This window comes from Alternaria hordeiaustralica (assembly GCF_023758085.1).
Source record: "Alternaria hordeiaustralica strain BMP 2776 chromosome Unknown scaffold_37, whole genome shotgun sequence".
NCBI classification, from domain to species: domain Eukaryota; kingdom Fungi; phylum Ascomycota; class Dothideomycetes; order Pleosporales; family Pleosporaceae; genus Alternaria; species Alternaria hordeiaustralica.
This window is the reverse complement of record NW_026056809.1, coordinates 98825-120048: the sequence shown is the minus strand read 5'-3', so window position 1 is coordinate 120048 and position 21224 is coordinate 98825. Positions and strand designations below refer to the sequence as shown.

Below are 21224 nucleotides of genomic sequence, written 5' to 3'. Positions count from 1 at the left end.
GTTCACTACAAACGCCAGCCCAGCCTTAGCCTACGCAGCAACTGGATTGTTAATCCGACTGGCCGTATCCTTGACTACGCAGTTCGTACGAGTCGTAAGTTTCGACCGATCAGCAACGAGGACGGATCGGCGCTGCGAACGGAAGCGTAGTTACAGCGTGGGTGTGTACGTCAAAAGGCAGGCGCAGAGTGTCGATCGAAGATCAACCCCAAAGAACAGGGTCCATCCCGAGGATGCGCCGTCCGTTTGCAAGCTCGCCAAGCGTGCAGACAGAAAGGCGCACGCTGCGAACGGCTCTGACACCATCTTGCGCGTTTACTAACTAGTTGGGTTGTTGTTGCATCGCGCCATCACAGGTAGAAAGCAGCATAGTATAGTAGTGGCTGCGCCTGGATTAGGTTTAGACAGAAAGCAGGTTAGGTTGCGTATTTGACACGGCCTACGCCTCTCCTGCGTACATGACTTATTCCCAACTCCTTGCACTTGCGCGGTTTACGTTTCGTTCGCGCGATACGCGATATGTTCGCATGCTGCAAATCATGCTGCAATCACCCGACTGAACAGCCCTAGTCCTGGTTTCCTCCGTAAACCTACCAAACCTTGGAACAGTAATGCAAGGAGAGATGATGCGAAAGCGAGGCAAGTTTAACGAAGCGATAGCAGATCAGGGTTCATCCTAGCGAGACAAGTCTAGATGGGATGACTGACTGACTGTCTTTGATGAAGAGGAAAGAAAAAAGGGCCTCGTGATCTACATACCTGCACGACAGAAATACACCCGAGTTCTGGGCGTGGGCTGGTTTATCGCGATCAAGGGAAGAATTGTAGTGGTGTAGTGGCCATGGCCTTCTCTAGACAGGGAGAGGGCGACCATCATACAGGGATAGGGATACCCCGCATCGCGCTGCATTGCGCATGCAAGCATGGGCGCTTACGCACCTCCGTCTGCACGCCAACCGCCACAACAACGTGCAACAGGGTCGGGTCGTTTGCTCTCAAAGCAAGGTATGCAGGTCGCAGCGCTGGTGGCCGCTGGGCGCATTACTTGCAAAATAGGAATGCGACTAGGCGTGGGCCTAGATAGATGGTGTACCAAGGTTATTGCGCGAGGCGGGCGAGGCGGTCAAGATTGCGACTAACAGAGGCATGGGCATGAACAGATGGGGGCCAGCACTACTGTTCTTTATTGGGCGCGAATCGCGGTTCCGATTCTGCACCTGGACGTACTGTGCAAGACTAGCCTGTGGTGTCGTTGACAAAGGAAGAAGCAAAAGTTTGGTTCGCGATGAATGAGCGGTCAGAAAGTGTGTGTGTGTGTGTGAGATGTGAGAGCCCGTGAGGGTAATGACGACATGATTTCCGCGCTCTCTCCGAAAGTTTACAGTAACAAGCTAGGTATTGTGGTGATATCAAGGGCTGGGCCTGGAATGGGTAAAGTAAGATTTCGGTATTGGGTGCCGAGGGAGGTGTGCGGTTTCTATTGTCAAATCTACGAACAAGTCTGATATCTTGATTTTGGTTGATATCAGGTGCGGTTGGGGTAGAGGGTTCCGATGGTCATTCGGGCCTTTTGTGGCGCAGATCGCGTTTGGCATCGTGAGGCGAGATGGGCGAGTGTGGCTTTGGTTTGCTGTGTGCGTATGGGACGCATGGTTTTGGATGTTGTAAGAGTGTAATCATGCGATAGACGCGTAACTGCAGCGAAGAAGGTGCTTACTTTGCTGATGCATGCCGATAGGCGCGGAGTCGCTTCGCCTTGTCGGACAAGACTCGCTTCACCTTGGTGAGATTACGCTTCGGGACTGTCAATACTCGAGCGTCTTCCCCATGCTGCTGCTTTGGGTGTTTGCTAGCGAAGTATGCTGAGGAGGGTCTCGCCACGTTCAGTAGTCTATCACCGCTGTCTGAATGAGGACGAGCATACTTGCTGCGAGTTCAGCTATTCTGAGACACGCGATCTTGAGTCGTCTCTCGTTTAGAAATCGCATAGGTAGCATCTGCGAGATTAGATGTGTGTTACGACGGGTAAGGCTGGCATTTCAGCTTTCGATCACCATCGTCGTGCCGTGCATAGGCGAGGTCCGCTCGCGGGAATGATGTCGTACGAGACCTCGCCAGTATAGGGCTGACAGCGGATTTATTGTGGCGTTGACGTTTCTGGGTTGGACGTCTGAGAAGAGCTGGAGAAGGAGTGGGATGGATGGAACGGGAAGGATCGAGGTGTTGAGGGTGTGAGGGGCAGTTGGTGGCCTTGTTTTGGGATGGTGAGATGTGGAGGATGCGGAAAGGTATGCGATGATGTGTTATGACTGAGGCTGACTGAGTGAGGATGCGCGGAATGTCTCTGATGATGAGATTACTGGGTATCAGAACACGATAGATTGCAATGCAGTATGTTCACTGTCGCGACAACTACTGCACAGGAGGTATTACCACGCACGCACATGGCTTCTCGAAATAGATGCGTTGCGTTGATGCAACTTAAATATTATAAACGGTGATGTCTAGGAGAAATGCGCATCGACCTGGCAACGCGCTTCCTACATAGTCACGAAGAAGGTGGTATACGCTTTTGGTGTTGAGCACAACTCCAAATCGCGACTCGGGCTTCTTCATCCACCCGACTCCTCCGACTCGTACATCCAGAAATGCTGACTACTTTCTTACTCGAGCCTTTACAATCATACCCACAGCTCCACTGCCACATACTAGCAGCGAATCGGCGTGGCATGAAGTCCGCTCTTTCCCGGCGTCGCAAGTCCGTGGAGCTACCCCTCTTCGACCCTCATCGGCAGTTGCGCATCTTCACGCCCAAACCAACCTCGTCGGCGCTGACAGCTGGGCATGACGACGAGTGCTCACCTCCGCTGGTGTCGGTGCCATCGCTGATTGGACGATTTCCGAAAGGATTACCAGGAGTGGGAACTCGGTCACCGGAATTGCTATGCACGATGCGGCTTCCTGCGACGCGAGATTGTGGGGTCGAGCAAGTGTGGGGTCGTAGGAACACAATGCCATTCTTCTTTTGACGCGGGACTTTCTGGTCTACCAAGCTCTCGTTCGAACATCATCTACATTATCGCACAGCATATCTGCGTCTAGTCTTTCAGTCTAATCTATTAGTCTCACACCGATCTCATACAGTACCTTCACTGAACGGTCACAACAATCACGTCATCATGCCTGAACAGCTCAAAGATCCAAAGGAGTACCAGAATATCTTCCACTGGGCGGAGACGCAGAAGGACGGAGCGATACCTTCCTTCGGCACGAGGAAGAATGATCCATATGAGGTGAGCTGACACCGACAACTCGACATCTTGGAGTTCGCTGCTGACATGCGCCCTACAGTACCAATCTGGGTTCGGCAACAGCTTCGAATCAGAAGCAGTGCCAGGTGAGTGCCGCGTACATCCGAGCTATGCGACGAGAAATTGACCGATCTCTTCTAGGAACTATTCCAAAAGGCCAGAACAACCCCAGAAGCGTCAGATTCGGACTGTATGCGGAGCAGATGACCGGTTCCTCTTTCGTCGCTCCCAGACATCTGAACAAGAAGGTCAGTACCCTGTTTGAAGGGGGGTATATCGATGCTGACATCTTGATTAGGCCTACCTATATAGGGCGCGTCCGGCCGTTGCGCACCAAGGATTTGTAAGGACTCTTTTCCTGGACTTCGGCTGCGCGCTTTGACCGATCGCGCAGTCAGATTGATAGCGCGTCGAAACGATGTCTGATCATTTGTCTCATTTGCTGACAAACTTCTAGACCGACCTCCCCGATAACGAAGATACCGAGTCAAACTATCTCCCCGTGAACAAGCGCGTTCACGTCTCTCCTACACAGCTAGCGTGGCTTCCGTTCGATACCCCCACAGATGGCGATGTTGACTTCATCTCTGGTCTCAAGAGTATCGCTGGCTCTGGCGACCCAACACTCCGCGAAGGCCTAGCTGTTCACACGTACCTCTGCAATGCGAGCATGAACAAGAGAGCAGCGGTGAACTCGGACGGTGATTTCTTGATTGTGCCCCAGCTAGGAGCCTTGGACATTCAGACCGAGTTTGGGCCTATGTATGTGCAGCCAGGCGAGATTTGCGTCATCCAGCGAGGACAGCGATTCAGAGTCAAGGTTGAAGGACCAACGCGGGGTTACATTCTCGAAATCTGGGGTTCGCAGTTCCAGCTCCCTGAACTCGGTCCTCTCGGCGCGAACGGACTTGCCAACGCTCGCGACTTTTTGCACCCGGTCGCGAAGTACGAGATTGAGCAAGAGTCGTGGGAGATTGTGTATAAGCTCGCTGGCAAGTTCTTCGTCAGCAAGCAGGAGCATTCGCCGTTTGATGTCGTTGCATGGCATGGCAACTACGTGCCGTACAAGTACGATCTGACCAAGTTCGTCAATGTTGGCTCGATCTCGGTTGATCATATTGATCCATCCATCTTCTGCGTCATTACCGCACCTTCGCGCGACCCCGCAGCGCCGCTTGCGGATTTCTTGATCTTCAGCCCGCGCTGGGATGTGGCTTCACACAGTATGTGCTCGAGACTCTCATGCACCGAGGATGCTAACCAGATCATAGCCTACCGACCACCTTACTACCACCGCAACGGAGCCTCTGAGCTCATGGGCCTGATCTATGGCGAGTATGCAGGACGCTCGGACGAGTTCCAACCGGGAGGCATCAGCTTCGAGTGCGGTTTCGTACCCCACGGTGTCGCTTATGAAGAGTTCAAGGCGGCAAGTGCAGCGCCGCCGCCTGAGATGCAGATTTCTAAGGGCGCCGTCGCGTTCATGATGGAGAGCTCGAGGATGTTCACCATTACCGACTGGGCGTGGAACAGCAAGAAGAAGCACGAGCACGACCCGAAGATGTGGTATGTATTGACCAATCAAGAGAGGAAGCATTGGAATGAGGCTAATCAAATGATAGGGACAATCTGGTCGACAACTTCTCGAAGCACAAGGATGAAGTTGAGAAGATCTTGGCTGAAGGTGTAAAGAAGCTATAATGCGGCACAGTTGGGATTAATAAACAGATATCGGGAGCGACATGCAGCGGCGGGTCCGTGGATCTTTCGGTACATCCTTCGTAGCTTTTGATAGTAACTCGACAAGGATCATGCATACAGAAATGCAAGTGTGTAAATGCGATGTGAAGGAATGGGATGCTGCTCAAACGGGTTAGGCGGCTTTGACCCCGCGGGAGTCAGCCCCTGCCACAGCCACAGGCGGGCGAGTGATCTCATCGCTGTTTGGACACAGATTTGTCGCCATGACTCTAGACTGACCTCAACGCGACTGCGCCGTGTTGACGCCCTTTTAATGATTGTCCTTGCAGCGCAGCTCTGGTGAGAAACGCCCTTGCCGTGCCTGTTTTGTTGACTCATCGTTGTTGCGCACTTGTTCTCGACTTTTTGCTTGCTGCCTGACCGAATGCTCGCTCGTCTTATTTCATTCTCCCCGCTCCCACGCGTCTGCATTGCACCACCCACCACCTTTCGCTTACCTCCGCCTATCCCACAGATACATAGTCCATTGCGAAGCGCTACTCGAACCTCCCCCACGTTCTCACGGTCCTTCCGATCGACAGCCATCATGGCGCACCGCGACCAAGCACCGTATGCGCCCCAAGACCCCAAAGAGATCACCGAGCTAGTCCACACACTCGAGGCGCACCAGGGAAAGAAGGGCAAGGGCGGCTTCTCCGTCAAGAAACACACGTTCCCGCTCCCCAATGGCCGCACCGTCGACTCGTGGAAGATGAACGAGTGGGACTACAAGAAGGCAAATCTCCCCACATACGCAAGAGGCCTCTTCACATACAAGAACCGCGACGGCAACTACGAGATCGCCACACGAGGCTACGACAAGTTCTTCAATCACGGCGAGGTCCCGAAGACTCAATGGAAGAACGTGGAGCAACACACGCAGGGCCCGTACGAGCTGAGTGTCAAGGAGAACGGCTGCATCATCTTCATATCCGGTCTCGATGATGGCACATTGTTGGTCTGCAGCAAGCACTCAACTGGCCCACGAGGCGAGGAGCTCAGCCATGCCATGGCAGGTGAGAAATGGGTCGAGCGCCATGTTGCGACCGTTGGAAAGAGGAAGGAGGACCTCGCCCGCACACTCCGGTCCATGAACGCGACACTGGTGGCTGAGCTGTGCGACGACGACTTCGAAGAACACGTCCTAGCATACACCCCCGAGCAGGCTGGGCTCTACGTCCACGGCATAAATCTCAACCTGCCCGAGTTCGCGACATACCCTGGTCACCTCGTAGACAAGTTCGCGGAGGAGTGGGGCATGAGGAAGGTCACATACGTTATGGAGAACGACGTCAAAGAGGTTAAGAAGTTCTTGGACAAAGTCGCCGAGACGGGCAACTACGAAGGCCGCGACACAGAAGGCTTCGTCATCCGGTGCCAGGCGCGCGAGACCGAGGGTGCGCCGTATGTGGATTGGTTCTTCAAGTACAAGTTCGAAGAGCCATATCTCATGTACCGGCAGTGGCGTGAGTGCACTAGGGCTTTGATCGCCGGTAAGCCACCACGGTATAAGAAGCACGAAGCCATCACGAAGGAGTACCTAGACTTTGCCCGCCGGCAGTTTGCTCAGAACCAAGGTCTGGCCAAACAGTACAACGCGAACCACGGCATTATCAAGATGCGCGACGACTTCCTCAAGTTCCGCGGAACAACCGGTGCGGATATTATCCGGCAGGAGCAGCTGAACGGGCCTGTCGAGAGCAAGAAGGCTGACAGGAATATTGTGCTTGTCCCAATTGCGACTATCGGATGCGGAAAGACAACGTTGGCACTCGCTTTGGTAAAGTTGTTCGGCTGGGGCCACTTCCAGAACGACAACGTCAAAGCGAAGAAGGGTCGCGGTCAGATCTTTGCTGACACCATCTCTTCAATGCTCGTCACAAATCCCGTCGTCATTGCGGATCGCAACAACCACCAAAAGCGCGAACGCGACCAGATCATCAATGACATCTCCAAGACCGTACCTGATGCCCGGTTCGTCGCACTACATTATGTGCACGATCGAGCGAACTACGACCGCATCCGACAAGCAACACAGAAGCGCGTGCTCGATCGCGGAGACAACCATCAGACGATCCAAGCAGGATCGAAAGGCAGGGGCGAGATTGTCGAGATCATGGAGGGATTCATGCATCGCTTCCAACCAGTCGACCCTTCAGACAAGCCAGATGATCTGTTCGATCTCGTCATCGACCTCGACCCTACGGTCGACTCGCGCGAGAACCTCGAGACTATTATTGCGAAGATGTTTGAGACATACCCAGCCCTGTTCGCCGGTAAGGAGATGCCCACGGACCCCGACATGGACGCCGCCATCCAGTGGGCCATGAACGACTACACACCAGACTTTAAGATGGATCTGTCCCAAGGCAACAAGAACCAGAGGGGCAACCAGAACACCCAAAACGGTCAACGAGCAGCCCACAACCAGCAAAACCAGCCCGCACCAAAGCCCAAGAAAGCGCCACGCATGGAGTACTTCTCCGTCCGCCTCGACCCCGGCCGCATCAACGCGATTCTCGAATCTTTGTTCAGAGATAAAGACGCAAACACCGCAAGCATGTACAAGCAACTCAAGCAAAACAAGCGCGTCCAAAACGAATTCCACGTCACCCTCATCCACCGCGCGTCTGCGTCTCAAAACCAAGGATACTGGGACAAACTCAGCAAACTCCACGAAACCGCACAGCGAACCAACACTACAGGTACCTGGGAGCCCGAGCTAGGAAAGTGCGACGTACAAATGGAGCGGATCGTATGGGACGACCGCATCATGTGTTTCGTCGTGCGTCTAAACGGCTCTAGCACGCTTCAAATCGACAGTGCGGCGGGTACAACGACAGAGGAGTTGCTCTTTACGACTGTCAATCCTACTGCACACGTTACGGTCGGTACAGCGGCCCAGAATATCAAGCCCATGGAGAGCAACGCGCTCCTCCAGCGCTGGCTCAATGGCGGCTCTGGGGGCGACACGGGTATTGGTGAGATTAGCGTGAGGGGGAACCAGGTCCTGCAAGGGAGTGTGAGGGGCGTGTTGGGTCGGATGTAGGTCAACGACGATTCTTGGACCCTTTATCGTAGGAAAAATGGCCCAAGGCAACGAAGGAAAACGGGAAATAGATGGGCGCCTGTGACGGGCTGAGAACCAAGGGGGGTACTGGGGAGGGTAGGCAAAGGTCAGGAATGGAAGGGGAGGAGGTAGAGGCAGCGGATTGCTGGACGCGGGGGTTTGATGATGAGGTGCATTATCGAAGCGAGCATGGCATTGAGAAGGAAAGGGTTGGATGGGGTGGTGGATAGCATAGATACCTGACAAGCATGCCAACGAATGAAAATGATATACTTTCATGTACCATCTGACATGATCAATGTGTACGGATCGCGAACAGGCCACCATATCCGCATCTCTTCACTTCACACAATCACAAAACTGAACACGTCTGCAGCCTGCATCAAAACACAAACAAGCAAAGCAATTAACCTCCCATCATTGCACGCCCTATGCCATCCACCTCATCTCTACACAAACCCCCCTCTAATAAACCGCCGGAAAAACCCCCACCCGCCCCCCATCAGTCAACATGCTTGTCCCATTAACATAAGCTCCCCCCTTCCCCACCAAAAACAACATCAGTCCAGCAATATCCTTAATCCCGCCCATCCTCCCCTGCGGTATCTGATTCGTCCCATACACCGGATTCAGACCTGCCGTCATATCACTCGGATACGGCCCGGGACACACAATATTGCTGCGTATACCCCATTCAGACAGGAAGGTCGCCATCATTTTGCCTAGGTGCGCGGCGGCTGCTTTGCTGGCGTTGTAGGCTAGCCCCGCGGAGACCCAGCGCATGTAGGAGGCGACGGAGGCGATTGTGATTATGTGTGCCATGCGGTCGTCGTCTAGTTCGATTCCGTTGGAAGAGGCGAGGGAGGTGGAGCGGGCGCGCGCGTTTCCGGTTCCTGTTACTTTTCCGGGGGTCCAGCCGCGGCGCGTGTTTGCTGCTTCGAGCAAAGGGAGGAAGGTGGCGGAGACGCCGATGACGGATTGGGTGTTTATTGCCATGGCGTCTTGCCAGCCATCATAGCCGGCGACCATGGTGTCGGCGAGTTGTTGGATGGACTCGGCTTTGTAGATGTCGGCGCCGTTTTTGGGGCCGATTACGCCGGCGTTGTTGATTAGGACGTCGACGTAGCCGATGTCTTTTTGTATCGTGTCGGCGGCGGCTTTTACGGAGGTGAGATCGGTGACATCGCAGGGGAGGGCGTGGAGGCTACCGGTGTTGTTGGAGTCGCGTGGGACGTTGGCTTGGAGATCGTTGACGGCTTTCTCGAGGACTTCGCGGCGGCGGCCGAGGAGGTAGATTCGCTCGGCGCCATTTTGGTAGAGTGCTGATGCTATGGCGAGACCGAGACCTGTGATTGTGTAAGCCTTCTGGCTACGATACTTTGAGCTCGAGCATGTTCGAGATGTGAGGGCGCGGGGCTTGGTGGGGTAGCTCGAAGCTTGAGTAACGTACCACTGCCGCCGCCTGTGATGACCACCACTAGCCCTTTCGCCGAGAAGATGTCGTTTGGTCTGATTGGTGTTGAGATATCCATGGTGATGAAGGTTGGAGGGTACAGAAGATGCAGAAAAGTGACTTGACTTTCACAGAGGAAAAGACGGACTCTGCTACTCCGACATGGAGCACTATGATTGCGTCACAGACGGAAATAAGCCGCTTGCAAAAAGTATCCCGCGGCATGCTGCGCGTTGGATTCCGATTACGATGGGTATCATACGAACCTGCAGACCTGGTGAACGCCATTCCTTTTGTGCTTCTCCTGTGCCAACTAGCTTATACCCCCAATAATCTTGAGACCCAAATTGTCCGCGGAGTATGCGAGGATATACCGGCACGGATGCCAGGCGACGTGGGACGCTGGTGTCGGCACATCGACCGTGTGTACAATCTCTCCGGTATGGACATGCGCGATGCGAATCTTCTTCTCTTCCTTGTCATCAGAGCCCGCAGTAACATAGCTACCGTCGAAGGAGAAGTCGACTGACTTGATGATGCCGCCGGTCAATTCCAAAGTCCGTGTGCATATCCATTCTTGTGTGTCCCAGAGTGAGATAAGCGCATCGCCTCCACCTGCTGCCAGGTATTCGCCGCTGGGTGACAGTGATACCGCGTAGCATGCAGAGGTATGTGCGTTCAAAGTCATGGCGTTTTCGAAAGACGGGTACCGAAGGCTTCTGACGCTGCCGTCGCCAGCTGTTGTGTAGAGGTGATTGCCCGACCAGTCGAAGACGCATTGGTTTGTTTGGAGGACTTGTTGGTGTTCGGAGAGGATGCTTAGGGTCGATCGGTCGATGGTGACAAGGAGATTATCCTAGGGAATGTCAGCATGTATGTCTAGCATGGCTATTAAGGCGTCTGACCTTTCTACCTGCGACCAACTCATTCCCATCTGGGGTCCATGCCAACGTGAACGGGCACTCGCCGACCTTGACTTCGCCAACACTAGCCTTGGACCGTATATCCCAGAACCTGACCATGCCATCGGAAGTGGAGCTCGCGAGCTCATTCTCGTTGATTGGGTGAAAGGATACGCGCTCTAGGGCTGCTGTCGTGTTGGGCGTGCGCAATTCAGTCGAGTTCTTAGCATTCGTCTTTTCAGGGTTCCAGATGCGCAGTGTCCTATCTGCGGCACCTGTCGCGATGAATGTGCCAGAGGCATTCCATGATAGCGTGCGGATGTAGTGCGAGGATGATACGGCGTTGGGGCGAGGGCTGTCTTGGTACACGGAGGTCTTGAGCTTTCGGAAGTGTTCGTGGAAGGAGTCTGATTTGATCGAGCGCGCGCGTATCGGAGGCGCCATTTTGGAGATATAGAGATTAACGCGACTGGTGGCGGGCTGGTAGTTATGCGATTGCGAAGTTTGTGGTTTGTTGAAGCTCGATTGCGAGAAGCTCAAGCTCAAGGTTCACACGGACCACCGAAGCTCAGGGTCGGCCCTTCACGATACTACCTAGATACCGCAGGCAATGACGTACGAACACATGTTTGGTAGTCATATCGTAGGAGGGTATCATGATACATGTCAATTTAGTAGCCTTGGTGCCTCGTATCTCGTTATATTATTTCATTCCGACAACTGCAGTAGCTGTCTAATCCTTCTTGCTCTCAGCGCCCTCCTTCTGCATGCCCTCGCAGCCAACTAGGTTGCCTGCCTTCTCCTCAATGCCGCCCATTCCTTGTTGGCTGGGGTCGCGGTTCGCTGATGCTGCCTTCATGGCGTCTACGGCCTGCTCTTTGTCCTGCGCACCCGATGCCTTCCATGGCGCACTGCCGGTGACGTTTCCGATGGTCTCCTAGGAGTGAGTTAGTGCCTGGCTCTATATATGAAAGGGCTGGAATGGCGAGTCGTCGCGTACCTCAGCGGCGCCCTTGACGTATTGGGCGTGGGAAGAGACAAGACCGGGGTTGTTTGGTGCAGCAGACATGTTGGTGTATATGGTGAATTCGTAAGAAGAAGGGTTTAGAGGTACGTAGGGAATAGTTTGAAGAGTTGTAGATGGTTGGTTGTCTTGCACGACTTGCGCTGGAAGTTTGGCCACTATATCGAGTGACGGTTACATTGACGTCATCGAGCACATCACATGGCGACGCGCTCCAGCTCGCGCGTCGGCGTAAGCATTAGACGCTTCTGCGGCAGTCCTAGTTTCAGTCGCGTCCAGATTGTAAAGTCTGTCCACTCGAAAGGAATAGCCATTGACCATATGACGTTGATGCAATCCATGGACGCTGAGGCCGCGTTCCCTAGTACGTGTGTGCTTGTTGGAGGCTTTGCGGTGTTATACAAAGTGGCGAATATAATGCCTGAGGCATCAAGATCATGAGCGGTTTCGACGAAGCTTAGTTCTTCGAAGGCTTGAACTTCGCAAGCCTTTGCAGCTTGAGCACCTTCTGATTCAGGCAAGTGCAGATGTACCTCGGCAACTATCTCCACGCCAAAAGATACTTACAAATCAACGGCATTGCGTGCTCTAGCATAGGCGACTTGGACATTTCTACTAGCACCTTTTCCCGACTGATTTATAGTTTCCTATCGTCTTTATACAAGAACAGTCGACCCAAATCCTCAGACTCGACATCGCAACATGGCACCCCAAGACTACAACCAAGGCGTCCCTGGCCTCCCATACTTCACCCCAAAGCATTTGACCTCACCAGGAACGCCCGCCCCAAACACCAAACAAAATGGCACAACACCAACCCTCTTCACGCCCCTCACCATCCGCGGCACCACCCTCCGCAACCGCATCCTCGTAGCGCCCATGTGCCAATACAGCACCGCATCCTCAGGCCCCACCATCGGCGCCTTGACAGACTACCACATCGCAACGCTCGGCCACTACGCCCTCAAAGGCGCAGGTCTAGTCTTCATAGAAGCCACCGGCGTCCAAGCCAACGGCCGCATCTCGCCAAACTGCCCCGGCATATGGAGTGATTCCCAAATTCCCGCGCTGCGAAGAGTCTCGGATTTCATCAAGAGCCAGGGAGCGCAGAGTGGTCTCCAACTCGCACACGCAGGTAGAAAAGCAAGTACATGCGCGCCCTGGATCGCCGGCGAGCAAAAGACACAAGGCGGAAAGCGTAAAGTCAGCGTAAAAGCCGACGTAGACGCAGATGGCTGGCCAACCAATGTCGTCGGCCCCATGGGCGGCCAAGAATGGGCGTGGGACGAGAAAGCGGCCGATGACGAGAGCAGCGGATACTGGGCCCCTCGCGCTCTCAGCGAAAAGGAGATCAAAGAGCTCGTACAAGACTGGGCCGACGCAGCGCAAAGAGCAGTAAAAGCCGGTATCGACGTCATCGAAATCCACGGCGCGCACGGCTACCTGATCCACCAATTCCTCTCCCCCGTTACAAACCAACGTACAGATGCCTACGGCGGGTCCTTCGAAAACCGGACTCGCCTCCTTGTTGAAATCACCAAGGCCATTCGAGCAGTTATCCCAGACACCATGCCCTTGTACCTCCGCATCAGCTCCACAGACTGGATGGAAGAAACCGACCTAGGCAAAGCCCGCGGCACCTGGGACGTCGAAAGCTCGATCCGCCTCGCGAAGTTACTACCCGGTCTAGGCATCGACCTCCTCGACGTAAGCAGCGGAGGAAACCACCCCGACCAACGTATCAACATGTTCGATTCAAAGGACTACCAGATCAAAATCGCCGCCCAGATCCGGAGTGCGCTCAAGAAAGAGAATCTCAGTCTTTTCATCGGCGCTGTTGGTCTGATTACGGAGGCGGAGCAAGCGAGGGATATTGTTGAAGAAGGGGGTGCAGCGTCGACGATTTCTAGGATTGGGGATGAGGAGGTGGCGATGGAGGCGAAGGCTGCGGTTAGGGTTACGGAGGGGAAGGAGCCGTTGGCGGATGTTGTGCTGGTTGCGAGACAGTTTATGAGGGAGCCGGAGTGGGTGTTGAGGGTGGCGTGGCAGTTGGGGTTGGATGTTGCGTGGCCGAATCAGTTTTTGAGGGTTAGGTTTCCGAAGTTGTAGGGTGTGTAGAGGATGAGAATAGAGTGCGTCTTTGATCGTGCAAGTGTAATTCCTTTCGTCATCATTTGATGGGAGGTTTCGGCCATCGTGTTATGTCTTTCGTATTGCGAGTACGTCTTTGACTGAGACTGGGGCCTGGTCTTGATCCGGGCTAATCAGTGAGATGATACTTTGGTATACGGTAAAATCGCGATAGCTTTGATGTTGTTTGCTGGAGTGAGCTTTTTGTAGCACTCGAGAATATTGAGGCGGCGTGATCAGGTCCAGGATATGATTGGACGGTAAGACGTGCTCGCAAAGGCAATGGGCTGTGAAACACTGTTTTGATACTGCTCTTATACTATCTACACTAGCCGCACTTTCATTATTGTTTGTGTGTATTCGGCAAGCGTGCCTCGCGACACTTGCAATTACACGGCACTCGCGGCGCGCATCCCTGTAGGTCGATAGTCTCTAGATGTCACTCTTTGAGTGCTAGCGCTAACCGCGCCGTCGTCGTGCATAACGTACAGCCACCACAATCCAGGAAGTGAGGGGCTGCGACTGACTTCCAGTCTACCTCGACCATCCTGGATACACCGATACTTTCTCGTTAACACTACCCATTCTGGTATTCGCGTGTTACCAGTATGAGCACTTCTGTCGACACACTTATTCCTCCTCTTGCGATAATGGGCAGGTTACGCTCTCCACAAGAAGAAACGGTCCCGAAACTACCACCAGCCTCGCTTTGTGAGCCTTGCAAAGTCTTGTTTCGAGAAGCGTGTGTATTCCACACTGGTTACACAGCCGAAGTTGATTTCGTTCATCATGGAGATGCAGATTCTTTTCAAGAAGCTCTGGAGCTCCCATGTGACGTTTGCGTTCGACTCTATAAAGCGTTCGATAGACATAGTAAATACCTCGTGTTTACAAAACCTAAAAGTAGCAGAGCTAATCTACTTTCAGGTACCACCACTTCGAAGGGCCCGTATCGTGTAGGACCAACACGCTACCGACGAAACGGGCGAACTGGCCTACGTATCGACCTCCTATTCGAGAGTAACTCATGTTATGCGTATCCTAATGCAGAACCCTACGACTGTAAGAGAGGCAATCTTCTGAACCATCGTTCGTGTTACATGTAACTAATATTGGAGCAAAGTGAGGCGTGATCTACATTTTCAACATATCACCGGGAACACAGGGGATCCTAAAGCCCTGTCATTCCTTCGAGGACAACTCTATCAATGCCGAAGGTCTCATGCGAAGTGCTCGGATGTGGCTCCCCTCAGCAATTTCCTGCCTACAAGAGTAATTGACGTTGGGTCCGCCGAGGAAGACATGGTCCGCCTGTGTGAAAATGTCGACTCTGCCACTCTGGGAGCTTACACAGTGCTCTCACACTGTTGGGGGAGAGATCCATGTCATCTCGTGCTAACAAAAGCGACCGCCAAGATGTTAAGAAACGGCATTCCCGATTCTCGTCTGCCCAAGACTTTCCAGGACGCTGTCATCGTCACGCGAAGATTCAAAAAGCAATACATATGGATCGACTCCCTGTAATGGCTTACTGTTTCGCGAGGCTTTGCAGTCGCTGACTATGTGCAGATGCATCTTCCAGGATGACCTCGATGACTGGGCTACAGAGGCAACACGCATCCGTGAAGTTTACAGCAAAGCAGCTTTCTGTATCGCAGCAACCTCTGCTCCGTGTGTAGATGCTGGCCTTTTCTACGACCGTGATATTCAGCAGCTCACGCCGGTAACAGTCGAGATTTCGCATACCAATCGGGAGGAGTCGTCCGGCTGGCTAAATCCAGGTACATACCTGTTCGGCTTTCAGTCGCTCAAGGTATCGTCCCTTGTCAACTTGTCACCCTTGAATAAAAGGGCTTGGGTCGCTCAAGAACGTTTCCTTTCCCCACGCATCTTGCACTTTACGGAAGAACTGCTGGCTTGGGAATGTTTTGAGGCCCACACGAACGAAAATTACGCCGTAGCTAGCGGTGACCCTTCTTCGGTAGATGGCTTCGATCCTAATTTCCTTAAAAGGGTCATCAACAACGTTCGATGGCAAAAGTCCATCTCAAGATCTGGAATATTCTATGGTGAAATATTCGGGCGCCAGCAACGCGATGGCAGAGACAAATCCAACCAAAACAGGATTTATGAAGCGTGGGGTGTGTTCCTCCTCCATTACAGCGGGGTCGATTTGACCAAAGAGTCGGACATCTTCGTAGCGCTCAATGGTGTCGCAGAAGAAGTTGGAAGTTTCATGAACGATCGCTTGGTTGCCGGCCTGTGGGAAGGACGTTTCATTGAGGACATGTGTTGGCGGATAACCAGCGACAGCTGTAGGAGACCGATGGCGTGGCGCGCGCCTAGTTGGAGCTGGGCAAGCATAACAGGCCAAATCGGTTCCGCTGCGAGCATAAGTTGGCTATCTTGGACACGTGAAGAAGATCGGTTTCCGCACGAGATGGCAGCTGTTGTCAAAATGGATATTGCGACAAAGCCTTCTGGAGAACTCGAGCAAGCTTCGGTGCTTCTGGAATGCAGAGTCATACCAGTGAACGTTTGCGCTGCGTCTGATTCGTCAGGTAGCAATGCCTGGTGTACCATGACCAAAGGCAAATGGCCGTCGTCCATGGCAGAGACATTTGCTGAAACTAAGCCCAGCGCTAAAGCCCACGGAGCGTTCGAGATTATGATTGATGATTACAAGGCTCCTCGTTGCCACAATCACAAAGTGATCGATGCCCAGTTGCTTGTCCTCGTGCGGCGCGGTGCTTCCGGCGAGACGAAATCATTGCAAGGCATTTGTATAGTGGAGTCCACAAGTCATCCAGGCGCGTTTGAGAGGATTGGGTATTTTGACCTTCACAAAGAGGACGCGATCTCGGTGCGTGCAGCATACGAACAAGCTCGGGTTCAAACCATCTTGCTGGTATGATATATTTGTAAACTTCACCGTCGAAGCTGCCAGCACTACCCAGCGAGCTTCCGTCGGATGAGGTGTCGGCTGTAGCACGCACGGCGCCGCGACAATGAGGGGAATCATCAGATCTGCATTGGTTGTGGAGGTCATTCTCGTACGTTCTTATGCGAGGTCCACGTAAAGCGGTTGTCTAAGAAGATCAGGGATTCTGCGGAGGTGTAAACCTGTATGAGAAGCCCATGCATGAGGACCGCCGTGCCGGTGCTGTGTATGCAACTGACTTACGCTGGCGCGGGGTTGTTGAGGGACGTGGATATAGCCAGGAAGGAGCATTCGGGTTGCTCGGGACGGTCTTTCCTTGCCGGCGACGGGCATATAACGATGGCCACTTACATTGGAAGGCGCGGAACCGCAATCTCTTATCGTGTAAGTAAGCATGACCAATACTCATCCAACTCTTTTGTGCAAACTCGTAGAAGAGAATTCAGACGGACGGTATTCTGACTCGTGAGGATGGATTTTGACAATTCGCATGACGAAAGCGGATCCACCTGCAGGACTGCGCGGTGCGCTCCGCGATGCATGAACGTGTGGGATTCGTCGCGGATTGGCTGCGGTGCATTAGCGAGGGCAGCGACAACGGCGACAGTTGCAACGGCGATGATCACATGTCGGAGGCGGTTGACGCCATATCGCGTCGTTGAGAGGTGAAATCAAGCGACGGGTGAATTGGAGATGATGCAGGTTGCAGATGCGGGGAGGACGGAAGCTGGATTGGGAATTGGGCAGCATGGAAGGGGAAAGGGCGAGTGGCTAGCGGCCGGTGACGTCCACCGAGCTCAGGTCTCGATTCACTTGGTGTTGAAGGAAATTTTAGCAGCTGCGCGCCCCATGCTTCCGACAAGCCGCGCAATCCCTGCATCCGGCGGCCTTTCACCATCATGTCTGATCTCCGGCGAAGACGCCAATTTCACTCAAAGGCGCACCTTTGTCGCGTCACGTCGACATTGTTTGAGGCATTGTCGAACCCGCCTCCAGCGCTGCCTAGCTCCCGGTAGCAGCCCTCCACTTCCAAGTTTGGATCCCGCCTGGACTTCTCCACTTAAACTTCCGCGGGTCTGGCGATGCGTCGCTGAGTTTTGAACGTTAGACGATACCTAGATATTCCTAATCAGGCGCCATGCCGTCCCGTCTGTTCTCGCGCGACTCGCCCGCAGCAGAGCAGCAGCTTCCCTTCACCAGCGACGCTGTCAACGAAGCCGACTTCGCCCACGATGCCTCGCACGCCGAGCAGGGCAGCCAGTCCCTCCCACGCCGGATAAGAGGGAATTCAATCGCTGGGGGCCCTCTCTCGGGCTCCTACACGCGCAATCCCATCCGCTCCTTTGCGCATCAGACCTCCCACGGGTTTGCCGGTACCTACCCCAAGCCTCATCTATGGGCAGCCACTGACTGCCGCGTAGATACCCCTCAGTACTCGTCCCAAGGCGTGCGGGAGAGAAGCTCCCAATTGGCCTCGTATGCCCTCGAAGCCGAAGACTACCAGGACCGACCCCAGCGCCACAGCTTCGCTGACCCCGACACGTTCTCCGGGAGACATGCGGGCATACTATCCGATAACGACGAGGGGCGCGCCTCGATAGACACGGGTCGCTGGACCGACACCATCGAGGAGGACAGCGAGGCCGAGACGCCCGATACCGTTATCGGACCACAACAGGTCGATAAGGGTTTCTTCAGCCCTAAGCTGCCGGGGGCGACGCCACAGAACGCGAAGAAGGCACCGGGCAGCTCACACGTGCCGGGTGTAGTTGTCGAGGATACCGAGCGGACGCCTCTGCTGCCTCAGACCAGACTATCGCGCCCGGACCCGCAACAAAAGCAGAAGCCCTCTGAGAGCCACTCGTGGACACCACACTCCAAGTCGCGCCTGCCTCAACGCGTCAAACAAACCTTCGCTGCTGGGCGGGGACACCTACTGGACGTGAGTGCGTCTCTAACCAACCCCAAGAACTATACCAAGGATGCTCTCGTCTCGAGCGCTCTCAGCAGTGTACAGATCACATCAGCCGTGTTCCTTGGGTTGCTTCTCAACCTCCTGGATGCGCTGTCTTATGGCTACATTCTGTTCCCGCTCGGTGCGCCCATCTTCAGCAACACCGGCCCGGACGGCATTTCCATCTTCTTCGTGAGCTGCATTGTTTCCCAGCTCTGCTATTCCCTGGGTCTTTCCGTGTTCAAAGGAGGCGTTGGATCTGAGATGATCGAGGTCGTGCCCTTCTTCCACAAAATGGCCTACTCCATCATGAACCAGATGGAAGGCAAGCCACCGGAGGCCATCATAGCCACTACCATCGTTTCCTATTGTCTGAGCTCCATTTTGACCGGTCTCATCTTCCTCGCCCTGGGAGCCTTCAAGCTGGGCAACCTAGTCAGCTTCTTCCCAAGACACATCCTGATCGGCTGCATCGGAGGTGTGGGCTTCTTCTTGGTTGTCACTGGCATTGAGGTATCCGCGCGTCTCGAGGGTAACCTCAACTACGATCTCGCTACCCTGCAGAAACTATTCTCCGGTGACACCTGGTATCTATGGACACTACCGCTTGCCCTTGCAATCACCATCATGGTCCTCCGGCGTCTGTCCAAGAGCCCCTTCGTTTTACCCGCTTTCTTCATTACCGTATTTGCTGTCTTTTACATCATCGTCAAGGGCATCATGCACAAGGACCTTGAGCCTGTACGCAACGCAGGTTGGATCTTCGAGACGCCAGAAGCCGGTGTCAAGTTTTACAGATTCTACTCTTACTTCAAATTTGGCAGTATAGATGGAGCGGCGCTTGTCAGCACTATCCCCACCATGTTCGCCCTTTCATTCTTCGGCATCATTCACGTTCCCATCAATGTCCCTGCCCTTGGTGCCGCGGTGCGGGAGGACAATCTCGATGTCAACCGAGAGCTGATTGCTCACGGCATCTCGAACACCCTCTCTGGTTGCTTGGGCAGTATTCAGGTAGGACAATCCTCACAACTATTCCCGATCAAACACTAACAGTCCTAGAACTACCTCGTCTACGCCAACAGTGTCATGTTCGTCGACAACGGCGGTAACAGCCGAACTGCAGGTATCATGCTCGCATTCGCAACAACCGCCGTCTGGGTTGCGGGCCCAGCCATGGTCGGCTACATCCCGATCTGCCTCGTCGGCGCACTCATCTTCCTTTTGGGTATCGATCTCATGAAGGAAGCTCTCTGGGATACCTTCGGCAAATGTCACAAGCTCGAGTACCTGACCATCCTGGCCATTGTACTCATCATGGGGGTACACGACTTCGTTGTCGGCATCTTCGTCGGCATTGTTCTTGCATGCGTGAGCTACGTGGTTCAAAGCTCCCGCCATTCAGCCATCCGAGGAACATACAGCGGCATGATCGCAGAGTCCACCGTTCGCCGCCCACGATCCGATTCCCGCTATCTCAACAAGGTGCGCGGTCAGATCCGCGCCATCAAGCTAGGCGGCTTCCTATTCTTCGGCACTATCGTTTCCGTGGAAGAGTACATGCGGTCCTTGATCGACGACGACCATTTCGAGAAGAACCCCATCAGTTTCATCATCGTCGACTTTACGCACGTCTTGGACGTGGACTTTTCCAGTTCCGAAGGTTTCCAACGCATCAACCGTATTCTGAACACCAAGAACGTGAAGATGATCATCTCCGGCGTCTCTTTCGCAGACCCAGTTGGTCGAGCCCTGCAGAACGTCGGTCTTCTGGACGAAGACGGCGATGAGGAGTGCCCTCCGCCTCAGGTCTTCGAAGACTTAAACACCGCGCTTGAATCCTGCGAGAACGAGTTGCTAGAGGTCTTCCACAAGCACTGGAACCGCCATGCGACAAAGCCACAAACTACCCCGCCGATGAGTATCTCCGGCTCCAAGGGCGCTTCCCCCAACGAACCGATCGCTACTGGTGGCACGCCCACATCCTTCGGTGCCAGCTCCCTCAACCCCGTGTTCTCCTCGCCCCGACGCGGTGCCAGACTCATCGCAGCTCGATCTACCATGCGCGAAAGCGGCGAAGACTCTCTTTCCATCCCTGACACTACTTCGCTGAGCACCACCCAAACCACGCAAGTCGCACCTTCGCGATGGCGCAACTTTGCTCAGCCGCTCAAGATCATCCTTCAAACCTTCGAAGACGTCTCGACCAAGAACGAAGACTTCTGGCAAGCCGTCGCACCCTACTTCGAGCGCAAAGAGTATCCCGCCGGTACCGTCCTCTACTCCCGCGGCGACGACCCAGACGGCTTCTACATCTTGGAGAAGGGCCGTCTGCGCACGGAATACGAGCTCGACCAGGGTAGTTTCTTCGAAGTCATTCTACCCGGTACTACATGCGGCGAGCTGCCGTTCTTCTCCGAGACCGATCGCACTGGCACGGTGGCCGCGGAGAATGATTCCGTTGCTTGGCTGCTCACGCGCGAGAAGTATAACGAGTTGGAAAGGAAGGATCAAGAGGTTGCGACTGAGTTGCTGAAGGTGGGGTTGAAGTTGACCAAGGAGAGGATGGATGCTATCACGAGTTACGTGCTTGTTACTGCGTCATAGATGATTGTTGTATGGTGGGACGTAGACGCGACGTTTTGTACATGGATATCTTTGCATAGCGGTGGTCGTTTGTGAACGTAATGTCATCTTGA

At 54.0% G+C, this 21224-nt stretch overlaps 7 protein-coding genes across 7 annotated transcripts; 4 read left to right on the top strand and 3 right to left on the bottom strand.

The window, feature by feature from the left end:
- Nucleotides 1-3179: 3179 nt before the first annotated feature.
- Nucleotides 3180-5012, top strand: J4E84_010163 (uncharacterized protein; the record flags this gene model as incomplete). The annotated part of the gene is made up of 7 exons (XM_049392720.1): nucleotides 3180-3293; nucleotides 3352-3397; nucleotides 3453-3559; nucleotides 3610-3654; nucleotides 3769-4534; nucleotides 4583-4877; nucleotides 4934-5012. 7 exons carry the CDS (start codon nucleotides 3180-3182, stop codon nucleotides 5010-5012), a joined length of 1452 nt encoding a protein of 483 aa, XP_049239521.1.
- Nucleotides 5013-5598: 586 nt separating this feature from the next.
- J4E84_010162 (uncharacterized protein) lies at nucleotides 5599-8100 on the top strand (the record flags this gene model as incomplete). Its single annotated transcript, XM_049392719.1, has 1 exon — nucleotides 5599-8100. The coding sequence occupies one exon, from the start codon at nucleotides 5599-5601 to the stop codon at nucleotides 8098-8100; it is 2502 nt and encodes an 833-aa protein (XP_049239520.1).
- Nucleotides 8101-8586: 486 nt separating this feature from the next.
- J4E84_010161 (uncharacterized protein) lies at nucleotides 8587-9653 on the bottom strand (the record flags this gene model as incomplete). The annotated part of the gene is made up of 2 exons (XM_049392718.1): nucleotides 8587-9467; nucleotides 9572-9653. The coding sequence occupies 2 exons, from the start codon at nucleotides 9651-9653 to the stop codon at nucleotides 8587-8589; spliced, it is 963 nt and encodes a 320-aa protein (XP_049239519.1).
- A 234-nt stretch (nucleotides 9654-9887) lies between these two features.
- On the bottom strand, nucleotides 9888-10920 carry J4E84_010160 (uncharacterized protein; the record flags this gene model as incomplete). Its single annotated transcript, XM_049392717.1, has 2 exons — nucleotides 9888-10430; nucleotides 10480-10920. The coding sequence occupies 2 exons, from the start codon at nucleotides 10918-10920 to the stop codon at nucleotides 9888-9890; spliced, it is 984 nt and encodes a 327-aa protein (XP_049239518.1).
- A 289-nt stretch (nucleotides 10921-11209) lies between these two features.
- Nucleotides 11210-11545, bottom strand: J4E84_010159 (uncharacterized protein; the record flags this gene model as incomplete). The annotated part of the gene is made up of 2 exons (XM_049392716.1): nucleotides 11210-11413; nucleotides 11477-11545. 2 exons carry the CDS (start codon nucleotides 11543-11545, stop codon nucleotides 11210-11212), a joined length of 273 nt encoding a protein of 90 aa, XP_049239517.1.
- Nucleotides 11546-12202: 657 nt separating this feature from the next.
- On the top strand, nucleotides 12203-13609 carry J4E84_010158 (uncharacterized protein; the record flags this gene model as incomplete). Its single annotated transcript, XM_049392715.1, has 1 exon — nucleotides 12203-13609. One exon carries the CDS (start codon nucleotides 12203-12205, stop codon nucleotides 13607-13609), a length of 1407 nt encoding a protein of 468 aa, XP_049239516.1.
- Nucleotides 13610-17709: 4100 nt separating this feature from the next.
- J4E84_010157 (uncharacterized protein) lies at nucleotides 17710-21132 on the top strand (the record flags this gene model as incomplete). The annotated part of the gene is made up of 2 exons (XM_049392714.1): nucleotides 17710-19539; nucleotides 19588-21132. 2 exons carry the CDS (start codon nucleotides 17710-17712, stop codon nucleotides 21130-21132), a joined length of 3375 nt encoding a protein of 1124 aa, XP_049239515.1.
- Nucleotides 21133-21224: the final 92 nt, after the last annotated feature.